The sequence below is a fragment of the Anopheles nili genome, chromosome 2 (genome assembly GCF_943737925.1).
Source record: "Anopheles nili chromosome 2, idAnoNiliSN_F5_01, whole genome shotgun sequence".
In the NCBI taxonomy this organism is placed as follows: Eukaryota; Metazoa; Arthropoda; class Insecta; order Diptera; family Culicidae; genus Anopheles; species Anopheles nili.
Window position 1 is genome coordinate 2,009,258 of NC_071291.1, and position 23,525 is coordinate 2,032,782.

The 23,525-nt window shown below is 44.3% G+C and overlaps 1 protein-coding gene across 3 annotated transcripts; it reads right to left on the reverse strand.

The window, feature by feature from the left end:
* Positions 1-202: 202 nt before the first annotated feature.
* On the reverse strand, positions 203-23,228 carry LOC128720493 (FERM, ARHGEF and pleckstrin domain-containing protein 2). 3 transcript variants are annotated; one of them, XM_053814166.1, is made up of 15 exons: positions 23,028-23,228; positions 22,556-22,886; positions 22,340-22,463; positions 22,019-22,262; positions 21,787-21,947; positions 21,623-21,697; positions 20,059-20,171; positions 19,075-19,401; positions 7,375-7,380; positions 2,513-2,943; positions 2,251-2,445; positions 1,485-2,184; positions 1,240-1,397; positions 907-1,166; positions 203-820 (listed from the first exon to the last, which is right to left on the reverse strand). In XM_053814166.1, exons 1-15 carry the CDS (start codon positions 23,226-23,228, stop codon positions 715-717), a joined length of 3,432 nt encoding a protein of 1,143 aa, XP_053670141.1. In that variant the 3' UTR covers positions 203-714. The 3 variants fall into 3 exon arrangements, with proteins under 3 accessions (XP_053670141.1, XP_053670140.1, XP_053670139.1); XM_053814165.1 differs by lacking the exon at positions 7,375-7,380; XM_053814164.1 differs by lacking the exons at positions 203-820; positions 907-1,166; positions 1,240-1,397; ... (1 more) ...; positions 2,251-2,445; positions 2,513-2,943 and having other exon boundaries at positions 6,008-18,623.
* Between the last annotated feature and the right edge of the window lie 297 nt (positions 23,229-23,525).

Consider the following 23,525-nt stretch of genomic DNA (forward strand, 5'->3'; position numbering starts at 1 on the left):
AATTGTATTCAGGGGCATGAGCGGAAAGACAGGTAAAAATTAAGCCAGGAATTGGACAGATAGATGTAGGAAAAGGAGCGCTCATCCGATAGCGTCTACACCGATTTCACCTACAGCAATCGAGAACCGCGTTTAGCGCGAGAATAGCGTTTGTTATACATGGTGTAAGTAAATAAATGACGTTTTTTGCTCTATGGTATAACATCATTGTTCACGGTTTGCTCGTTTGTTTGCTTTATTAGTTTATAATCATTTTTATGCATTTTGAAAGCCTAAGAATCTGCACTTTTACTAATAACAAAATTTCCGGTTCTACTAACGCACATACGTTTTACTTAAACATACTTTACTGACATAAAAATTGTTCCTACATGCGTCTCATGTAAAATGTGTGATAAATATAACACCTCCGTTTCTTGGTCTATTATCCCTCACTGTTTCACTTCGGTTTGATCGCGTGATGATTTGAGACGAATCGTTGAAATCTTCCAGCAGATGCTACGTGTAACCACATACAAAAGCGGAACGGATGGAACATACTGATTAGAAAGGGATTGTCGTCGTGTTCAGACTGGCTGCGAAATCTAGCATCAGACTTGCTTCCAACGCTTCAGCAATATTTTCAGCAAGTAATTGCCACCAATTTCTTCAACCTCGCCGGATTGAGAAAGGTTCATTGCTTAATGTTTTTTTTGTTTCTCCAAATTAGATATATTAATTGAGTCCATTAGTGTTGTTATTGATAAGACTGTTCGAATTGATCGTCGTCGGTGAACGGGTTTCCTGAATCTGTGTGGCGCTTCGCAATACCTCCATCCATCTATTAAAGAGAGTTAACCATATTAACCTTCAACCGCATTAGAAAAACGTGGCTTTCTAGGGTGATTATTGCTTCACAATACATACCGATTGTAAGTGTGCTCGCTCTCTGCACGGAAGAAATAGGTGTGATTTTTAAATGACAACTTAAAAACGTATTCCTTTTGAACCGCATCCTGAATGCCCGGCGGTCCGACCGTGTATCCGAGCAGCGGTAAGCTGGCAAGTGCCGCATCGTCCGAGTAGCTCTTGTAGAAGTACAGACAGAATGACGTCAACACAACCCACAGCTTCTGCCATCCAGAGCTGTTCTTGAACTTCCGCAAAAGATACCCGGATATTTGATTCTAGCGTTGAAAAAGCGGGTGATTGGTTAAAATTTCGCATCGTTCTTGTTAGGTGCAGGTTCGGTAATCTTACCCTTCCCGAGCGTAGATGATCGTCAAGGCAAATCGTAACGCCTCGATGCCAACACACGTGGAGCGCGGTGTTGTTTCTAGACGATGGCGGCTTAGAGGTCACCTGCGGTACAAGAGCACTGTTAAGACCGCACGCTTCAAGATTTTCCTCAGAGGACGCTGTTGAATTAAGGAGACAAAACCCATACATGAAAGAATGCATGCCAGACTTAGATGGCGATATTTTCAACGAACTGATTTACTTACTACACGTTTTGATTGATACGTTTGGCAGCTGGGTCTGTGGTTTATACTTTATGCTATTAGCTGCCTTCGTCAACTCCTCCAGCCAAAGCGTTTTCTCGACCGTGGTGCCAGCACTCACGGTGATCGCCCGTTGTCCGCCAAATATCACAAACGCATTGTGTTCCGCGTTCTCCGTCAGCAACGAACGAACGGGCACGTGACCGAGTACCTTGAACGTTTGCGTTACTGGCGACTTTACAGCATACAACAGAATGTCGGAGAAGAGGAAAAACATGCGCTGCTGCAGGCCGCGCTTGGAATGCTTCAACAGACAGCCCTGTCGGATTAGTTTTCGGTCGGGCTGGACCAACCCATCGTACCCCTCGATGTCACGCTGGATTTCACACAACAAGCCGTGATTTTCCGATGCCATCAGCTCCCGTCTAATGACCTCTGTCGATCGCGTCAGCATCATTAGTGTACCGTGACAGTCAGTGCGATCGAAGTGGTCATCACCGTAGTGTGTTAGCAATAGTTCAAGCAGCAGCTCGTAGTGCAACAATCGATGGAGCGGCTTCAAGATGAAGTAGCTAATTGGAAGATAGCAAACCTTCTGTTGTTCAAAGTCCCGGTACGTCTGCTGAAATTTGTCGTCATTGTCGTATAGATCGTTGAGGCGCTCTAAAATTTCGCGATGACTCTCAACGTACTCATCGTATATCTGCGAAAAAATTATATAACATCATGATATTTATGCTACGAAAACATAAATTACACAATTACTTACAGGCAACACAACCATATTCTTCAACATGACATCTCCAATCCTATGTGTTTCATGACCTCCACGTCCTTCCCAGAGCAATATCCGGTGCTCTAGGTCGCGCAGGAAGACGCTGTGATGTTCTAACATCGACTCAAAATACTGAAACAATGGCTGAAGATTCTCCAAATCCTCAGGCGTTAGCTCCTCTCGGAACCACTGTGGGGAGGAAAAGTGTAATCAATAAAACTACCAATAGACCGATATCTATCGTAACAAACAGTACCGTGTTGATGACATCCAAATCCTTTTTGTACGTCCGCTCCGTCATGAGTAATTCCTTTGCCAAGAAATACGCACGATCAGTTGGCCACTTCTTCTTGCGCATTTCTTCATCAATCGACCTAAGCGTTCCACTGTTGCCATTGCCTACTCCGGAGGAAGCCTGACTGTTCGCTTGCTGATTCTGGTAGTTGTTGTTGATCACGTTCTCGTCTACCGTGTGGAGCGCTCCACCGTTGCTACCTCCAAAGTGTCCATTGTTCCTGGCTCGAGCCTCGGCATTGATGAGATCGTATGATCCCGTTTCACCACGGGAAAGTGAATTGTTGTTAGATCTATCCACTGTTCCCAATGCTAGCTCGTATCGATTGGGTGATTGGACAATTTCGCTGCGTCGATCCAGCGAAACATTACCGTTGATGCCGTGATAGTCATCTGCAGAAAATTATCAAAACGAAAACATAATAATCAGTTTCCATTCCATCACAACGTGATCTCTAGAAACATACTATAACGATAAATACATACTACAACAAAAAAGTATAAATATAATTTTCATCTGTGGTGCTTACTCCATGGACAGATTTAGTTATATTTATCAAAATTATCAATTAAAAAAAATATATGATATTCTATTTTTCATGCGAGAATGAACAATATATAGAAAGGTTACATAATAGCATTTAATATATGTACAATAATTAATAAACTTAAATTTTAACATAAGTTCTATTGCCTATGCTCATGAGTAACTATACCGAATAAAGCATGCAAAGAACAATAAAATTAAAAGGATAAAGTGAAGAGATTTAAAAACTAGACAAAAACATGAAATTGCAACTATGTACGGCTATTCACTTACATTTATACTTCAACGCAAACAATTTGAGAACACGGTTAAAAAGAGCATTTTACTGTACTTTTGCAGTGTTTCTTTTACGATACAATTCACTTTCACAAAAAAAAAATTAATCAAAATCAATCCATCACTAAGTTTGATTAATTTTGCCTTTATTTATCACCATTACTAATTTCGTGGAGGTCCTCAATGGAATCACACTGGAATACGCTTTCGTTCTAGCTTTTCAGTTCTATAATGCGGGAGAACTATGCTTATGTGCTCAAAGAACCCTCGGTAAGAACACATACGTTAAGCTTTGGCTGCGTTATTGAAGGTTTAAAACTATCATATGTAGTGTTTATTTTTTGTTCTTAATATGCTGGTGATGTAAATTTTTAGCCTGTTTTTGGAGTGATGACTGGAACGACGATATAGGACTAATTGGTTTGGTTGACGATTAATGAGAAATTGTTTATTTTGGCTATCGTTTGGCTTGTCATGTTGCTTGGGGTCATGCTGAACATTTGCAAACAATAGAAACACAATACGTAGTATTTTTACGTTCAAATTAATACATCTTTGCTGCTTGTTACGATTTCGCATTCTCTATTCCTCTTGCTATTTCACATCCTCTTGCTCCATCTTTTCATCTTTAATTTGAATATTCAAAATGAAATCATCTTTAACATGCAACTAATTCTGCTATGCATGCATAGTTGGATTATTCGATTTTCGTATAAGATCCTTTATGTTTCATATTCATAAACGTGTAAGTAAACAACATTCTATGATAATAACGTATTTGTCTTCATGCTTTCTTTATATTTATGAATATGCATATAGATTTTTTGGCTGTTTTGTTCCAATGTGTCGCAGCATTTAATCAAATCAGATATCTCGAAACGTTGAAAATTTATTATAAAATACTACACACTGCCATACACACTGCGATTCTGTAGCTTGCTCTGCTTTCGTGTTATTTTCGTTCTTTAAGTCATACAGTAAACTAAACTGGTATACTCTATTTTTATATAATATTTTAAACTTATTTCATTCGCTGTTTTCATATTATATTTGGCCTTGTTATTTTAAGAAAATCTCTGCTATCCTTTCACACTTGATCGGAGCTCTTTTATTAATCATACTTCAAAATAGAGCATCATATTCTAATGTTGTACTTTCATCATGAATAAAAGTTATATTTGGGTTTAATCGAAGTACGAAAATGGCATCGATTTTAACTGCTTTCGAACAAACGGGTTTCCTACATTCTAACCGTAAACTCATTTTACATGCTTGCATGGCAGGACAAGGATAAACCGACAACTATCAAACAAAACAACGATATAAAAAGTGAATAGATCACATCGAAAATTTTCAAATAGCGAAGCCTCAACAGTTTCGTTTTCCACACCAAGCTCTTAGACTTTTCTAGATCTCTTTAGTCAACCTATTCAATGTTCAGGAAAGTAGAACATACTCCAGAAATATATACTAACTGACTCGTTTCAATTGCAAAAATGTGCATCCAATTAAAAATCAAATCAAAACTTCAATATCATATTGTTGCTTAACATTTCATTCAACATTATATATATATGTATTCATCATGCATGATCGTATTCCTAAAACTCTCTATTAGAACATCGTTTCACGTTGTTGGATCATCCCTCTAAACTATGCTACTTGAGACGTAACGATGCGCTATATCATATTTCATAATTTGCTTACACTTTTCGTCACAGTTCCTATATTCGATTCCTGAATCAGTCAGATTTGTTACTGATCTTTCTTTACTTGTTCGTTTGTTTTACTTTTTGCAGATGTATATTGAACGTACTCACTAGCAAGAACTCTTACAGATCGAGCTTAGACCATTTTTCATAATATTAACGTTTCACTCAAAGAAACCCAAGTCCATCTAAAAACTGATCCCCACAGTTTGTTTGCTTCGCGCATGCTTGAGTATAACGGTGGTTGCTTCAAATGCGCTAATCATAAACTAGTTGTGTTATCGCCTAATAAATGCAGATACATTTCATAAAAAAAAAACAATGATTAACATTGTATTTCTACTTTACTATCTATGAATTGCAATCGTCCGGCCTGTACGCACGAGCATACAGGTCGAGAATTCGTGCTCATTTGCCGAACTTTCTTACTTTATAAAAACTCAACAACCCAAGAATGGAAGTACAAAAGTTGATACGAAAACCATGTTCAGTTGAAATAACACAGGTACTCAGACGCACGTTTCTTTATAAAAATGTCTTCCCTCCGATCTCCGTACGACTTACATGCATAGAAAAACGTTTGGTATATGTTGTATCAAATGAAGCTTTCGGAACAAACAAGTAATGGCGTTTTAGGAAATGGATGGGCACACACAACTGCTGATCTACGAACATATTGATGCGAATCTGTTTTGATTTTTCGATGGATTCTCAAGCTCGAGAGCAGCAGGTTACAAGGGTGATTGTATTATAAATAACGATTATGCGTTTTTCGACATTTTCGAGCCTCGACCGCAGGTTCGATATTGGCACAGGGTTAACAAACAGAATATCAATGCCTTCAGCAGAGCATACATGTTTTTTTTTGTTCATTTTCCGTTCCATTCCTTCATTCGTTTGTTAATGTTTCCCTTTTAATGTACGCACGTTTGTTCGGCTTATTTTAATCTGTTCAAGTAACATTTAAACAGCATTATCCTGCTCTTCCTCGTCTTCCTCGAGCTCTGGGTCAGCCTCCTCGTCCTCCACATAGATCGGGGGTGGGAGAGCTTTCAGATCAAATTCAAGCGATCCCTCAGCACTTTTTTCTGATTCTGCGTATTCATACGTCTGCTGCTGCTGTTGTTGCATTTCTATTTCCACGTAACGATGCCGTCCCTGTTCCATGCGCCTTGCGTATGAGCACGCCGAGGACGATTCGTTTTCGTAGTCCGACAAAAAGTCCGGATATGGAATTTCCACATTCTTCTGATACCGGGAACTGCTTCCTGTGGCACCACCACCACGGTTGTATCCCGCCGCAAAACTGTCCTCGCTTGAATAACACACATCATCCGAGAGACCGGCCTTCGTTTCCGAGCAACTGCCACTTTCGGGTGTGTACTGAACACCTTGATACTCTAGATCATGCGGATCGTCGCGCTTCGTCTGGCGCAATCTACGTTGACGAACGGGTTTTACTGGCGGCGAGGGAGTGTCCGATTTGTACAGGTTCGGGTTCGTTATGTGTCCCAATCGGTCGTACCGCGGGAAGCCCATTTCATCGACATTTTCCGTCATATCGAGACCTTCGAATTTATTCGAATAGGATGCACTCGGATACACACCGGCCCCATTACGACTGGGGGTCACATCATCCTCATCTGCCCGGTAAGTTTCATCCTCATAGTCTTCGGGAAGCTGCTCCAGCTCTTCCTCGAAGTCCGGGTAACGATGGTGCTGCTGTTGCTCCATCATCACTACATCCGACGAGCCCGATTCCATCTCCGGGAAGTACCCTTCCGAGCACTCTGAGCTTTCCTGATGTTCGAGAGGCCGATCGAGACGGCTCTTCTTCAGAGGAACCGTACGCTTTTTGCGATAACCACGTGATCGAAGCTTCGGATCCTGCGTCCGATGATCGAGTGAACTGTCAGTGTCGTTGCCGCTGGGCGGGCTCTTTGGTACGAAGTTTCTCGGCAGTGATCCTTTACGCGGTGGCTTTTGCACCGGAGGAGGAAGCTGATTCGGCGCAATCGGTGGTGATTCTGAGCTCAAGCTGCTCGAGTAATATGGCGAGCATCGAACCAGCTTCTCCGGCCGTGGAAACATCGGCGATGAATTGTCCGTACTAGTCGCTTCGCTTGTGTGCGTTGTGGTGGACGAGCTTCCGAGACTTTCTTCCACTATCTTATTCAGGTCCGACGTCACTAAATGCTCATGGAAAGACTGACTGTGTCGCATTTTGGTTGTTTTGTATTCGCGAATCTGAGATTTTGAGAGCGTTTTGTCGTCATAGCTGTGGTGCTTCACCAGTGGCTTCTCCGCCATTGGTGTTGGACTAGACGAGGGGAGCGAGTCGCCACGGGGTGGTTTGCTAGGAACAGGCGATGCGGCGTATGGCGTGAACTCCTGACTTTGGTACCGCTCCGTGAGCTTCTCATTCTGGCTGTAAAGCTTCTCCGTAAACGTTTCCGTGTCCGATATGTCCTGACTCTGGTAACGTTTCGACATCATTTCGAGGGACTTTCGTTTGCTCGCACTATCCTGCGTTTCAACCCGCGCCGGTGGAACTGGTTTGCCTTGCGGAAGAGGTTGCTGCGTAACCGGCATTCGCTTGGGACTCTTTTCGATGACGTCCACAATTTTCGGAGGTAATCTTGTCGGACGTTCTGGGATCACATCCGGAGCAGGCCCTCCGGTTCTCGAGCTTTCCCCAGCTTCGATTGGGACGTGCCTCGTGACCTGTGATGGTTTCACATGCACTCCTGCAAGCTCTCTACGAGGATCGTCCGAAGACGGGCCGGCAAGTTTCTTCATCACTTTCGGGGGTTTCAGTGGAACGTATTCGAACGTACGATTCGTTGGAGCAACATGTCGCTCTCCGGAGGAACCCTTCACACCACTTGCACTAACGGCGCCTTCCAGCTGCTTCAACGCCTCGACTTGGGCGATGAGCGTGTTGCTGCTGCTCGTTGACCACTCCGTGATAGTCTGGGCCATCTCAGTGAGCGTCAGTGTCGTATCGTCGCTCTTGGTGCCCGATGAAAATTTTGTATCTGTTTCCGAGTTACTGAACACTTCGTACCGCGGACACCCCCCATTTTCGGACACATTGTCCAGCGAGAAACGCTTACCGTTGTTGTTCATTGCTTGGTTAGTGTTACTGCTGGAAAAGCTCCCACTCGTCTTTTCGTCCAGACTTTCGGTCGATTTATGGACGCTCGAGCTGATGGAGCTTTTGGTGTGGTTCGATTTTTCGCTCTTGGCATTGCCGGAATGATTCGACACGGCCGACAAGCTGTCCGAGCCGGACAAATTCGCGTACTGCCGTACGGTGTTCGTGCCGGTCGACCATTCGGAAATGCTAAGACCAATCGAGGTGTCCTCCGAGTGCGAGCTGTGCGTACAACGCTTCTGTTGCAATCCCATCTTCACCGTGCCATCTAGATCCGTTCCGAACGAGCTGGTCTCTTCCTCGGAATGGGAGCTATGACTGCATTTTTTACACGACTCGTTGCTCAAGCGCCGCGGTTCAAGATTGCGCAACCGCACAGTTTCTTCCATGTATGTCCCGCAGGACGTCGAGAGCATATCATCGATGGAGGTATCTGAATTGTTGGAGCTACGAGAGAACTTTTGCTGTTGAGAGCCATACTCCATGCCACCGGATGACGACGGTTTGCTATCATCCGGTGAGATCTCGATTTTGACCGTACCAGGCCCAAACACTTCGTCATTCATGAAAAAGTCATCATCTGTGATGGGGCTTAAATTTTGCGGTGATTTCGTTGGCTGCGATATGATGACCCGATCGGGATTGACATCCTTTCCCCCGATGCTACCTCCCGTTGCAGACCCCTGACCACGCTGACTTGAACAGATATCAAACGTGGACTTTAGGCAACTGGTTGGACCAAGTGCGCCGCTCAAACAGGTCGCGTTCTCGTACGAAACAGCCGCTTCATACGCCTTGGCATCTTGCATTGCCGACACCAGGTAAGCGGTGCTCTCATAAGGCACCACCATGGACAAGGAAGGACTCGGTGACGAACCCGACATCCCCGACAATGATGAACCAGAACACGAACCCGACCCAGACGCCGTCGGGATGTAATCTCTCTTCGGGGGTTCTGGAATCTCATCCCCTGCCACTTCCGCGTAGTCCGGGTCGGAGTCGTCAGATCCGCCAGTCGTTGGTTCGGTATACGATTCCACCATCACTTGCGTCGGATGTTGTGGTTCAATCACACGGAATGTTTGCACATTCTCTACGATCGGAGCATGTTCCAGCATGCTGGAAGGCGGCGTGGGCCACGTTTCCGATTCCAGCGACTGTCGAGTACCAGCCACTGCCTGTTCAGTCCAGTAGGGTCTCACTGGGGGCGGCATTACTAGTCCCGAAACACCGACTACACTCGGATCGAACCGCTCACCGGGAGTACTGTCATAAGGTATCTCTGGTAGCGGCCAGTCTTCAGAATCTTGACTGCCGCCGCCTGCTGAGAGACACTCCAAATCGGGTTTGCTCTCCGCAGCTTTCACCACAACTGCTGGTGGGCCACTTTCGGTGACGTGCGATACCGTGAAGCGACCGTTCTTTACAACATTGTTTTGATAAATCTCTGAGAGCCGTTCAGCCGCAGCAGAGTCACAAGGAATGTCGGGCATTTCCGCGGAAGTCCTACGGTCCGCATCGGAGATATAAGCCGGATTCGAGTTCGAATGTAAATCCGAGCTAAGGCTTGCCTGATGCTCACTCGAAATTGCCGACTCATCGTGCACACTCAAATCCTCCAAGCTCGATTTTTCAGCTTCAGCCACCTCTTCACCGCTGGACTTTTCCGAGTTTGTGCTCCGCTCCGAGATCCGCGACAACGTTCGACCTACACCGAAGCTCGTCCCATACCCAAGTATGTCTACGGGATTTATAGCTATACCGAGTGTGGAAGTCATCTCCGGGTAGCCGAATGTCGTCGGAAAATCACTTAGCTCATCCTGCATATCGGAATCGCTTTCTTTCTGCTCGTCCGGAGACAATTCTTTCACGTCCTGTATAGCTATTTTCTGCACCTCAATGGTCTCCGTTGCTATTTCGAAGCTTTCATAGCTTTCTTGTTCCGGCGGTAACCAGTTATCTTCCACACTAGAGCTGCCGGAACTTTCAATCGGATAAGGGCGCCAAGTAGATAGTTGTTCTTTCTGCGTAAGATCCCCCTTCCGTTGTGCTGCTCCAAGCGAACCTGAGCTGCTCTCAGTCTCAAACGATCCCAATGATCCTTTCGATTCTAAGCTAGATTTCGATTCCAACGAACTACGGTCGCCTCCATCGGCACTGAGAAGCTTGAGCGTTCCCGATTTCAACTCAGCAGTGGTTTGTTGCGTTTGTTTCTCATTTGTAGGGGCCGTTCGACAAACCTTCTTGTGTAGGAGTGTCGCTCGAACAGGTTTCACTACTCTCGGTTTAGACTGAACACCAACAATAACTGCCGCACTGCTCGAGGGAGCTTCTGTAGATCTGGGAACGGCGACGGCACTGCCACCGTTATCCGAGCTTGATTCACTCTCTTCGCGTTGTAGGAGTCTCGAAATACGATCCTCTGGAGTTTCTACATCCAGCTCCGAGCCAGATCCCAAATCCACCGGGTACTGCTTCTCAAGCGTTGGTGATACCTTTTTCGCTGCTACTCCTCCTTCGTCGTACTCTTCCATCTTTAGCATATTTTCACGTAACTCACGACACTTCATATGCTCCATCGAATCCATATCCTGCGATATGCCCAAAGGACGCGAAATGGAACAACTAACACTTGATTCTTCGTCCATCGACCCTTTACCACGAGACGTGCTAGAATCATGCCGCACCGGACTAGTTTCGTTCTCCCGGCTTGAACCCGTATCCGAGCTACGAGATCTTTCGATGGATAATCGAAGGAAATCGCCTCGTCTTTGCGATGCTAGTTTTTTGTCGCCTTCCTGATCACGTTCTAATCCAGATGGCTTCGAAGGCTTTTCTCGCAAAGGAGACACAACGTCCGGTTTCTTCTCAGGAATTTGCGGAAGAGGATGATCAAACGTCGATGGCGACGATCGATTGGACTGAGGTTGGCTCACCACGGGAATATCAACCGTATCTATAGCCACTTCCGATTCTGGCATGGTGATATCTTTTACATCTTCAAACGTTGCTTGTGACTCTATTTTGTAATGCGTTCCGACTCGTTGCTCCATAGCATCCTGGTGACTGCTTACCCCATCCGTACCTGTGAACTCTTCACAAGCGATCGTTACCCAAGATCCAGTTTCATCGCTTTTACTCCGCTCAAGGTTTAACTTGCCCAAGATTTTCTTCTTATCTTCAACTGATTCAGTTTCCATTTCCTCCACTTCGAAACCGGCTTCGTCATCATCGACATCTTCCTCCTCGATCGAAGGCTCTTCGTACTCGATGGTTGGCACACGAACCGGTGGAGCAAGATACCCACAATCCTTTGCATCTCCTTCTCGTAGCTCGCTAACCTCCGTAAGTGATTCCTCACTACCACGTTTCGTCGAATCTCGAGATGCCATTGGGTTAGATACGTTCTTGGGTTCTTCCTCTGCCAATGGCTCGGTCGAGGAGCACGTGATCGAATCTACGGCTTTTTCCTCCGATCGTCTCTTCATTAGATCTAGTGTCCGACGCTCGGATATTATGTCCTGCATGTCTAATTCGCTACCGATCTCTGGTACTGGCTGCGATAGTGCTCTTCTCTCTACACTTACTGGCTGCGGTTTGCCCTTTTTATCTTCTTTTCCTGAGGATATATTACTGTCGAGGCTTTTGCCTTTGTCGAAGCGTGACGTGGACCCTCGATGATCATCAATCGATTTGCTATCGCTATCCGTGGTCGATTTGCGCCCACGTCCGCAAGGCGATCCTCCTTCTCGGTGATCTGAATCAGGAGAGTCTACCTTGGAAGAACAATGTACGTCAACCTTTATCACCTCCTGTTTTCGGCTATTTATCGATCCATGGCCTCCTTCTGAATCCGGAGAAGTGATTTCACCAGCACCATAAGAAGACGCACTGCTTTCGGTGTAGTTTTGGTCTAAACTACGGGTCTTATACTCAATGTCCAAGTACTGTGGCTCGGACTTCTTTTCCAAACTTTTCGATTTACCCTCCATGCGCCCCTTATGCACGACGGATCCTTCGATCTTTTGCTTCAGCTCTTGGCTTCTGCTCAGGCGTGTTGGACTCTTAATAACGATGCTACTTTCGTCTGCCGAACGATCCGAGTGATCTTCAAAGGATTTGCTGCGATCGTCGAAGCTTCGACTAGCCTTGTCCAGCTTTTCTACACTCTTCTGGTCTTCAAAGCTACGACTTATTTTTGCCAAACTACAATCCAGCTTTCTCGGCGCTTTGGCAATAAACACGTGATCTTCCGGTTTTGATTTTATATCTGCATCGATGATAATTTTATCGCCTTCGGTTTTCACAGAAATTTTATCTTCTGGCGCCGGGAACTGGGGCAGCTGATCCTTCACCGGACTAAGCATGTTTATCGTTTGTTTCATGGCCGATTCGTACAGCTTCTGTTGGCGTTCTTTGCGCCGAGCTCGTTCAAGTTCGCTTTCTTCGGTTGATTTTCTATCTCTACTTCCTAACCGTTTGAGCTCCATTTTTTCCAGTGATTTCGATTTCTCCTTGGAACTGCTACCTTTACCTTTACCCAATGCTTCCTGGCTCTTCGTTCGGAGCATGTCTTGGGGGGACGTATTTTTCTTAGCATCGTCTGAAGAGCGCCTTTTCGGTTGCACTAGCTTCTCGGAGCCTTTCGGGCTAGTTGATTTGCGCTGGGGTTTGATAGCCACACCACCTCCTGTCGGGGTTTGTGTTCCACTATCCGTTTTTTGGCGTGCTTTTCCAGTGCTTTCCACGCTGCTTGCACGGCTGATAGCTGGAGATGTTTTGATCGAGCTATTGCCCGAGCTAAACGGCTCAAACTTGTACTTCGGTATTTCAAGAATGAGCTGATGTCCACTCTTAAGCTTAGTTTTCGTTCTACGCTTCTCTTTGATCTTCACACCTTGTAGTTCGATCTTTTCAATGTACTTCAATCTATCGAGCAACTCCAACTCATCCGCATCAATGCGAACACTCTTGCGTTCCTCCTCTGTCGTAGATGTCTGACGGGAAATTGTCGGGTCGCGCATAACTATCGCCTCGCCACACGAGTGTACCGAGTCTTCCTGCTCTTCCTCTTCAATAACAGATGCTTTCGATGCTTTCTGTTGCTGCAACGGTTTTATCTCCAGTACCTCCTCCTCCTCCTCGTAGCCCACTGTATCGTCTTTCGATGAGAACGCATTCATGGGAGGAAGCTTGTGCAGGGATATAACCGGAGTATCCAGACTTTTCGCACGTCGTCCAGAGGTGGGTGATTCTTGTGCCTTCTGGCGCTGTAATGATGCAAAGGCCGACCCTTCGCTTAAGTTTAGCCTAGCATGCGCAAACAAAATAGGCGCATGTCCTTTCGAGCGCATGACAATCGACGAATCGATAAGCTCTTCAATCATTTTCGTTCGCGATGGTGATAGCTTTGTCGGAACACCCGTTCCTTCCTCTTTTCCCTTCTTCGCTGTCGACTCCGGGGGCACTGGTTGCTTTAGAAACCCCAATTCGTCCTTACGCACTGCGTTGTCGTTCGATTCACTACCGTTCATTTTCACCTTCACATCCGTCGATTCGATGATCGGTGACGGTATTTTCTCTGTCGCATGGTACGTCCTGGATGATTCCTGTTCAATTTTCATTTTTTCCTTTTTTTCCTCATCTTCAGAGCTTGGAATGGAAAACGATCTTTCAGAAATCCTTCGCAACTCGGTGCTGGTTAGCTGAGTGGTTTCAAGCTTCACCGTGTGGTAACGGCTTTCAAGTTCTGCCAAACGACGACATTGAGGTGGTGACCCCTCGATCTCTGTTGAGCTCATAGTTTGCCCGCGTGCCCATGCATTCGAAGCCATCTTACTCGACTCATGCTTAAGAATCGGTTCTATTTCCTTGCGCGATTGAGGAGGAGAAAATTCGAGCTTTGTAGGCATTGCCTCGGCCGATCCGAAAACATCGTCAGAATCCAGACTTTCATCGTCGGAGGAGAACGAAGTAATACGCGTTTTGGCGTTACGTTTAGACTTTCCGCACTTTGTTTTGATCGGTGCGACACGCGTTTTCACCACACGCTTCGGTACCACCAGCTCGACGGTTTTCTTGTCGGCAAGTAGATACGGCAAATCTACTGCTTTTGGTTCGAACTTTCGCTGCTGCTGCTGCTGCTGTAGCTGTTGTTGTGCTGCATTGCTATCCGTCTTCGAACTTGTCGCAGAATCGCTCTCGATTTGACTCAACTTACTATTTAACTGCTCCAACATCAGTGGATCCATTCGCTTCGTGATGTCTCGCTTGGGACTGCTGATCAATTGTATCGTTTGTACGGTTTTGTCCACTTCCAGAGTCACCGGATCCACAGCGGAGAGATCGATGTTCTGCGTGAAGAGAAAACCCTGCTGCGTATCATCTGCTGATGTTTGTTCGACCAGCTCCGAATCGTCTATAACGCGCAACAGATTCTCTTTCGATCCACCAAAAGTACCAACATCAATTTTGGAATTCTCTGATACCAACATCTTCGGAGATTTCGGAGACTTGGGTGACTTTGGAGATTTGGGGCTCTTTGGCTTCGGATAGTTGCGATGGAGTGTCGATTTTCCTTCCAGTGAAGGCGAAGGAGCCGTTCCATTCATCACATGTCGTTTGTGCAGCACATAGGGAATATCGTCCTTCAACACGATCTTGTTGTGCGACGGGCGACGATCTTGATAATCCTTGAAGAAACTCTTCGGCAGTTCAAACCCATTTCTTGGCAGATCGACGACATCAGGCATTACGTTCATATCATATGACTGCGGCAGCTCAAAATGGCTTCCGTGAGACTTGCAGAGCGGTGGAGCACTAGGAATCTGCTTGTATAAATACTCTTCTTCGCTAGAATCGGCCGGAGTGAGATCGATTGACTTTTGGTGCATCAGCGTGTGTCGTCGCGAGTTCGGTCCCAACCGGGGACGATTGGCAAGTGAGTTCGGGTCGGATTTGGTGCGTTCTACTGTCGCATGTGCATACGGTGGTATACCAGCAATGACCGAAGACTCCAACCCAATCATTTTTGGAGTATACTCTTCGAAATGTGTCTTCGCCATAAGCTCTTCCTTGCGCGTTTTCTTCGGCAAAATGTGCGGTGATTCTATCTTCTGCTTGTCGAACTCTGACAGCAACTCTGGGGTAAGCGGATAATCTGGGCTCACTTTTGCTTTTTGTTCCACCATGATTGCCGTGGTGGGTGTTTCATCGTTCAGACTGCTGGTCAAAGATTCAATCTTCTCCTTGTCGAAGCTAAAAATATTCTCACTGTCCGATTTTTTTCGAAACGCACGCGATCGATCGATTCGTTGGTTCTCCGTAATACTCGTGGGCAATCCTTCTATTTCTTCAGGCCAAATATGTGTCGGTTTCAGTGGTTGCTTATCGATCGGTTTCGGAAGGGCCGATGGGAGAACGGGCGATGGCGATTTATAGGCCGAGTACCCTACCGAACGGGAGTTTCTCTCCAGCTCTACGTTTTGGAGACTAATCGAGTGCACGTGAGATGTTTTACTACTCCCCCCAGGGGTGTCTTTTCCGCCGTTCGTGGGTTTTGTCTGTGCACTAGGAAACGTCGAGGAGTATATCTGATTATCATAGAAATTTGGAGCAGTGCTGTTGTTCTTCGACATCGGCTCTCCCCCACACGTGGACAGCATGTTTCCGATCTGTTCGTCAGAAAGACTCACTTTGGCCCGCGAATAAATCTCGTCTGACATTTCGCCCCCATCGATATCCAACTCGTGCTCTCGTTGCTGCTCATTAGCATCGAAGTAGTCACTTTTCGAGTCTTGGCTAGAGTTTCGCGAACTGCTATCAAACCTCTTAGACAGATACTTTGCCTTTCTGCTTGTAGTCGTTGGCATTTCGTAGTTCTTCGTCAACAGTATGTCCATTCCTCCAAAACATTCCTTCGAGTCTTGACTGGATGCGCGGGAATTGAAACCCGATCCAGATTTGCTCTTCAATGTTTCTCGAGATTTTTTGTTGCTGTCGGTGTGGTACACACTGTCCTTCGATTTCTTGCTTGAGCCACTACTTTTCGAAAGTTTCGAGTCATAATAATCACTGCGCGACTCCGGACTAGACACACGGGACGAAACCCCCATCGCCATTTTAATCTTTTTGTAGAAATTTCCGTCTGATTTAACGCAGAGTTTTTCTCGCGGAAGATCTCTTGGATCTTCCATCAGAAACATGTCGTCAAGATCGTCGATGTCTGGTGCGCTTTTGCTCTTGGTATCCAAACTTGAACAATATTTCGACAGGCGGGAAACGTGATGCGAACGGTACCCGCCATGACTAGGTTGCAGCTGTTCAGGGATACTCTCGTCGTCCGTGGGAATGTAGTTACCGGAATCCAACGAACAGGACCTTGTGTGAGCTTCCGAGTCGGCTTTAAACTTATAATACAGCTCATCGTCCGATTTCTCCAGCAGCTCGTAGCTGTCGTGTGAAAGATCATCTTGCGAGCCGTACTCATAGTTGGAATAAAAGTTTTGATTGTTATGCCGACGATAACTAGTATGATCAATCGTGTTGTAAGTGGTTCCGGGATAGCTCGAAGAATACACTTTACCCTCGTTGTTCAAAAAATCCTGGCTTACCTCCACTGAGTAGTTTGATTTCTGCACGTACATCGAATGACGAGAGTCATCGTATCTTGTAACGGGACTGTCGATTCTATCAGATGTCAAAAACTCACGCTCCATCAGCGAAAAATCAACCCTTCCAGCCGAGTCATACCCATAGTCACAGAGTTCCTTACACGAGCTGCTTCTCAACCAAGCTTCCTTCGAACTGGACCCTCCTCTACCTTCTCCCCGCTGACGCTGATAGTTGATGTAGTCCTCTTCCTCGAAATCATCTTCATAGTTCTTGTACTGTACTGTTGAATATATATTCGCATTTGATAGTTCGTACTCCAACCTCTCCGAAGAAGTTTTCTTACTATTCATTGGATCGTCTGATCCCCCTCCCGAATCCTTCAAAAGGGACGAGTAATGCAAATAATCATTCGTCACCTTTGACGAGCTCGGAAGATTGTTCAACGAATGGTGCCCAATAAAGTTGCTGTCTGCAGGAGTTCCGCCAGTACTAGCGACACCTCCACCAGAACCACTGTATGTCGAATCAATCGATTCGATTTTCGATAGCTGTGAGTTGCGCGGTAGCGAATGCGATGTTCGTGGGTGCAGCGGTGGAGGATTTGAAGAAGAATATCGATCGTCATCATCGGTTAGCCCGTTTTTGTGGGTGATCGTCGTTGCCAGAGAATGAGAGTTCGGCGAGTGAGAGTAGTGCTGTTGGCTGTGGCTAAAGTAATCCGACGTGTCGGAGAACCGATTGTTGCCACAGTATTCATCAAAATGAGCTGACCGGTTGTACATTTCACCTACGCTTGCTGAGTTCACAGCACCTGGGCTTGATTCATTCAACTTGCTTCCAATGTTCGTGCTTATATTTGTATGGCTATTATAGTTTCTAATACTATCGTCTATGAATTCATCACTAAAATGTTTACCAGGATAATGAGTGTTCGTTTTGAAGCATGCAACCTGTACAGTAATTTGCTTTTGCTGCTGCTGCTGCTGCTGCAGTTGCTTGTTAAGTTTACTTTTCCTATCCACTGTCGCGTACAGTTCATCACTAGGAACGGATCTCGGAGCACCACCGGCACACTCTTCATTTGCCGCACCTAAACCACTATTACCGCCGGAAGTCATCGCTTTAATTTGCGTGGCCGTCGCGTATCGGATATCAACTTCATCATCATCGTCATCGTCCTCCAGGTATGGACGACGAATCGCATTTTCATCCTCAACTTCATCCATAATCTCGTCGTCTTCGTCAAGTTCTTCCGTCTCTTCATCTTGGTGTGTTACAACCGCGCGAGATTGCGTAGTTGAGCCACCCCCAGATGCATTCGACTTCCGATGACGATAAAGATCATTGATATCCGAGTATATGACATTATCCGGCGCCTCGTCCGATAGATCCGTTCCGGTGCTTACCGACTTAGACATCGAATAGGTACTCGTATTGCTATAACGGGCTAGTGTGGCACTGGGGAATTGAGAGCTGCTGGCTCCCACCATTAACACCCCCACTCCCGACCCCGAGGCCGCCCCCGGAAGCAACGCTGAAGAGCGCCTGGTGCGAGTGTCCAGCGGCAATAAAACACTCTCCCTGCTGGTGGAGGAGACCGTTGTCTCCCCCATAGAACTGCTGCGATCCCCCGGTTGGCCCAGCGGCCCGGCTGAGGCCCGACGATGCTGTTGCTGCTGCAGCTGCAGCAGCTGCTGTGGCTGCGTGGTAAATCTGTGGCTGCGATGAGTGTATTTGGGGGACATAGTGGCATAGTGGCGGTGGTTCAGACCTAGGATACATTCGATTTGAGAATATGATTACGTTGATGTTCAGTTTTATGCTGTCATAAATAACAACCAAATCTTTATCGTATTCTCCAAATCAACAGAAGCGTCTAGACAACCGAAGAAATAACACAACAAAATCTTACATCCCCCGTTCAAATGTTGAGTAGTAGAAAATCCGCACTTAAGTATATAAACCTTACTCAATTGAAATCACTTAAAGTACTTAATACTAAATTATTCCTTAGGAGATCCCAATTCAACGCTCAACAGTATAATAATACTTGATAAACTGCCAACCAAATAATAATATGCCATTCCCGATAAAATCATTAAAACAAGTTCCCAACATATTTGAACAATACTATAGAAAGTCAACAGAAACAGAAGCAAATAAAGTAACGATTGTTGTTACGTCAGCAAATTCAGCATAAGAAACATGGATATTGCACTTACCGGAACTGTGACCGTCTTGACGTGCACGAGCCCGATCGGCTTCGCGCGCATGGCTGCTGCTGTTGCTGTTGTGGTATGGCGAACTCCATGTGCCCCCCGGGGATGCAGATTGACTCGAGTCCTGGAGCGGCGTGTGACCCGATGCCTCCATTCCCATTTGATGGGTAAAGCTCTTCATCGGATAGGTCTCCACCTGGGCTTCCGTGAGCTGAGAACGATTGTGGCCTGTAGGACTGCTGGGTAGGCGATCCACCTCCATATCCACTTGTCTCCTCGTCTGAGAAGGCGTCCTCAATACGTTGCTCTGACTGCGACGTTCCCATTCCGCTGTAACATGATATAAGAACCTTATAATATAAAGAAACCCGTCGGATGTGCAAATGTACGAGTGTTTAAAAACAATCGTGCAGACAACGATAGAATTTTCTATCACAATAGTTTCATCAACTTCTTTTCACCAAAATTAAATACTTGATATCAAAAAAGAGCATTTGTACAACAACTTTATACAAAACTAATGTCATGAGCTAAATGCATAACTTCTTTGTTTTAAGTGTCAACTTTAAGTTATGGACGATTTGTTCTTATTTAATTATGAAGATACTACATTTAATCCTTTCTGGTGCAAGTGACTCGTGCATTGTAACATACTCGCTTGAACTGTACAACACAACAATTACTGGCGATTTCACAAAAAAAAGAAAATATCCTTGCGACAGGACACCAATTAACCTAAATCAAAATGAATAACAAAAACAACCATGTACAAAAATCCAGCAATCTAACTCTAAACCAATTCAGCTCTAATTGCTTTCGCTCTTTACAGGCTTACGTGTGTTTGTGTGAATAACTGCACACGTGTAATATGGTGTATAGAACAATTCTAACATAACATAAACGGAAGCCACCAAAGAAACAGAGAACAGCGAAATCAGAAGAAACAGGAGATATAAGAAAAATAAACATAATAGAAATAATACAAACCGGTTTCGATCGGAAGTAAGGGATGAGCCGAGATGCTTTGATTCACATTACATGAAGTGCGTGATTGACTTCTGTTACTTGAATGTAGAGGACCCTGCCGAAAAGACTGAGACCTGTTTGTGATTATAAAACAGAGAGATAGAGAGACATATAGTAGAAAGGATGACTGGAATCGCGATTATTCTTGCTTTTTCCGCTGCATAACGTACGGTAACAGACAGAAAAATGACGAAATTAGTACAACTCAATCAATGACAAGTCCACTAATGGTAACGTACAATCTCACACACCAAACGAACCAAATTAATTAAAAATTTGAAAACAAGCATGACATATGAATTACATCAACTTTCGAATGTAATTGGTTTTGTTTTTTAACCATAATAACTAGTAGTGCTTTAATCACTCTAAAATGACTTAACTTTGTGAGAATGTAATCAGTGAAATAAAAACATTTCAATGAATCGATAAATATTCATCTATTGAAGAATGTAAAAGTGAAGGCAATAATATCGATTTCAAAAAAACGAGTGTTATGATGTGTGTGAGAAACCAAATTAGAAACGAACAAAACAGACTCTCTTCTCTCAAATTGTAAATATATGAATTATGTATCCTTATAGGATATACATACGCAAGACTGCAGTCCTATAACAAATCTTCCAGATAATTATGTGGAAGATAAAATCACATTTTAAGATGAGTTTACTCGAAGACACTTAGGAGCTTCTTAGCTAAAATTACGCATGTGTTCAAACAATCGTAAACCAGTTTCTTTTAACATACTAATCAAAATATTATCAATATTCAAAAATAAAAATTTAAAATGCGATGAAAAACAAACACAAACAAGCATAACAAACAATTCACCATAACGCTCGCTATATGAATTTTGGTTATAGTTTACGGTTCTCGGATTGAGGAACAGCAAATACAGATTCAATTTAACTTGAGATTACTTCATAACAACGAGAACAAATCAAGGACACATAGTCAGCGACCAACTTTACTTAATTGTTTTAATATAATCATATCATTGCAATCAGCATTAATTATGTTGCAGTTCTGGTTTTAGTCTACGCAAGCAATTACTACTTGTATAGGAAACTAATAGCAAAAGGAAATAATACAAAATAACGAAACAATAATGCATTCTAGTCTGTAACATGATTCTTTATCAAATTGATTTAGTTTTACGTAATGGCAACTCTACACAGGAAAATGAAGTGATGCCGATCTACAGTAATAAAATCGGAATTCTAGAAGCTCTGATGCTAAGAACCATTTCGCTTATTTAAAAATTAACAAATGTATGACTTAATGATATGATGTTACATGAATTATATAAGCATTAACATCTGATCGGTTGTAGTGCTTATTGGATATAACTGCAACTGCGGTTAATTTATGGTATCTGAAAGTGCTGAGGTTCTTATTCTTTTTGACAACTACCCAGTCACGGATAATTCAGATGACGCAAAACTAAACGAACTCAATATTGAAAGCACCGCGAGCGTACACACACTACATATTTGCTCATCAATGTTGAAACGGTATCTCTTACCTTTGGAACGTTTGTCGTTTTACGTAATTATCACGTACGAATTCAATAATTTGTTTCTGAGTTTTGCCGCTATACCTGCAATGAAAATGAAAAAATGATTTAGAATCGCATAATTATTTATGGCACGGTTCTTCCAGACCAAACTATATTTTTTAAATATTTACCTAAACGAGCTTCCTCTAGACAACACCCTTGCCTTACGACGTTGCACATTTTGTACCGCAGTGCACCGGAAAAAGCCATGATTTTCAACACACTTTTTCCAAAAATTTTTACACTCGTTACGTCCATCGAAAAAGAATTCTACTGTATCTTTATGATACACCTGTAAGAAAACCAGATCCTTAATAAACACATAAAGTACGTACTAGATTCCTGAACATCAAAAATACCCACATAGTTTTCTGGATGTAATTTGATCAGGAAACGTTTGCGTTTGAACGATATTTTACGAATCTTCGCCCACGAGAATGTATTGATACGTGTTATGCCCTGGAATACGGCTATACCCATATGAGCGACGGCCAGATTCAACGGAACGCCGTCGTGATCTTTGGCTGGATGCATCTTCATACCATACAACTCGCATCGTCGTGCAGTCTCTAACAGATTCAAATCTGCTTCAGCCGGCGATTGTCCACTGTAAAAAGACGGAAACAAACGTTTAATAAGCAAACTGACTAGTTTAATTTATAAATCACGGATAAGAATACTTACACATGCTTCTTGTGATTCTCCATAATTCTTCTCTGCATTGTGTGATCTTGCTGCGGAACAAACCGATATGACGATAGATACGTATGATCTGGATAGTCCTCAGCAGCGTAATCTCCACAAGAAGCTACCGAACATGCAAAGAAAAAAAGATAAGATGGCCATTTCCGTACAGGTCAGTTACGAAATTAAGGAAATGATGAAATCAAAAATCATTACCTTGCACTATGTAGCTCGCCATCAGTGCCGCCGTATTGTCGTTACATTGCAGGCTTCCGGTGGCAAGATCGCGCTTAACTTGCAAACAAAACAAGTAACGCGTGTATTCTTCTTCCAACTGCAGTGGATCTGGTGTGTAAAACTTTACACAGAAGCGCAACACCGGTTCAACCAAAGAGAGGCCCACCTGCCGGTTGAGCGGCTTCTCAAGATCCAGCCAGTATTTGGTGCCAGAAGGCGCTTCTTGATACTCCAGCCCAAAATAATCAGCCTCCAAAAGATTCAGCTGCCGGCAAACTTGTTCGAAAAGTACTTTACCCGTTGCTTTAGCCTGGTGGATATATAAAATGTAATTTAGAATTGTTCAATAAGCGAATTGTTCAATAAGCGTGGAATGAGGGTGGTTTGAAAAAGTTCAAGTGTGATACAAATAATATGATAGTACTAAGCACTGGATTTAAAGCTAACTTACCTGTACTTGGAACATGGTAACCGAATCGTCCAACATTTGAATGCGCATGGCTAACTTCTTGCCACCTCGAGAATGCGAGGCCGTTACGGTTCCATCGACGCCAGACGGCGTGCTTAGTGAGTGGATCATTCTGGTACCGGATAATGTACCGACACCGGAACTCCCGCCACCAGCAGAAGGACCCATCGAATCTAGGGACATTCTGGATTTTTGTAATCGTCTTGTACCACACCACTAGAATTGGCTCCTGGTTAGCTATCGATGTCACTTCTAACACAATTGCAACTATGATTCTGTAGTCTTTTGCGTCTAGTTTGTTCGATAACAATTTTTGGCACTGATTTCATTCATATTTTGAATCACAAACACTTATTGACGACAATGATCAGATGTAAAGCAAACACAAGTCATAAGACGGACAACGCTCTTCGCGCTCAAAACAACTCTACTCGATCGTGCGCGATCGTGATCGCAGAAAAACAAACACTCCGTGCTTTG

Excerpts from the sequence above, each read along its gene's own strand:
- LOC128720493 (XM_053814164.1), bottom strand. The coding sequence starts at position 23,228 with ATGTCCCTAGATTCGATGGGTCCTTCTGCTGGTGGCGGGAGTTCCGGT. Across the intron at positions 22,263-22,339 it reads GAGAATCACAAGAAGCATGT|TGGACAATCGCCGGCTGAAG; the intron begins GTAAGTATTCTT and ends GTCTTTTTACAG. Across the intron at positions 21,948-22,018 it reads AATTACATCCAGAAAACTAT|GTGTATCATAAAGATACAGT; the intron begins GTGGGTATTTTT and ends GTTTTCTTACAG.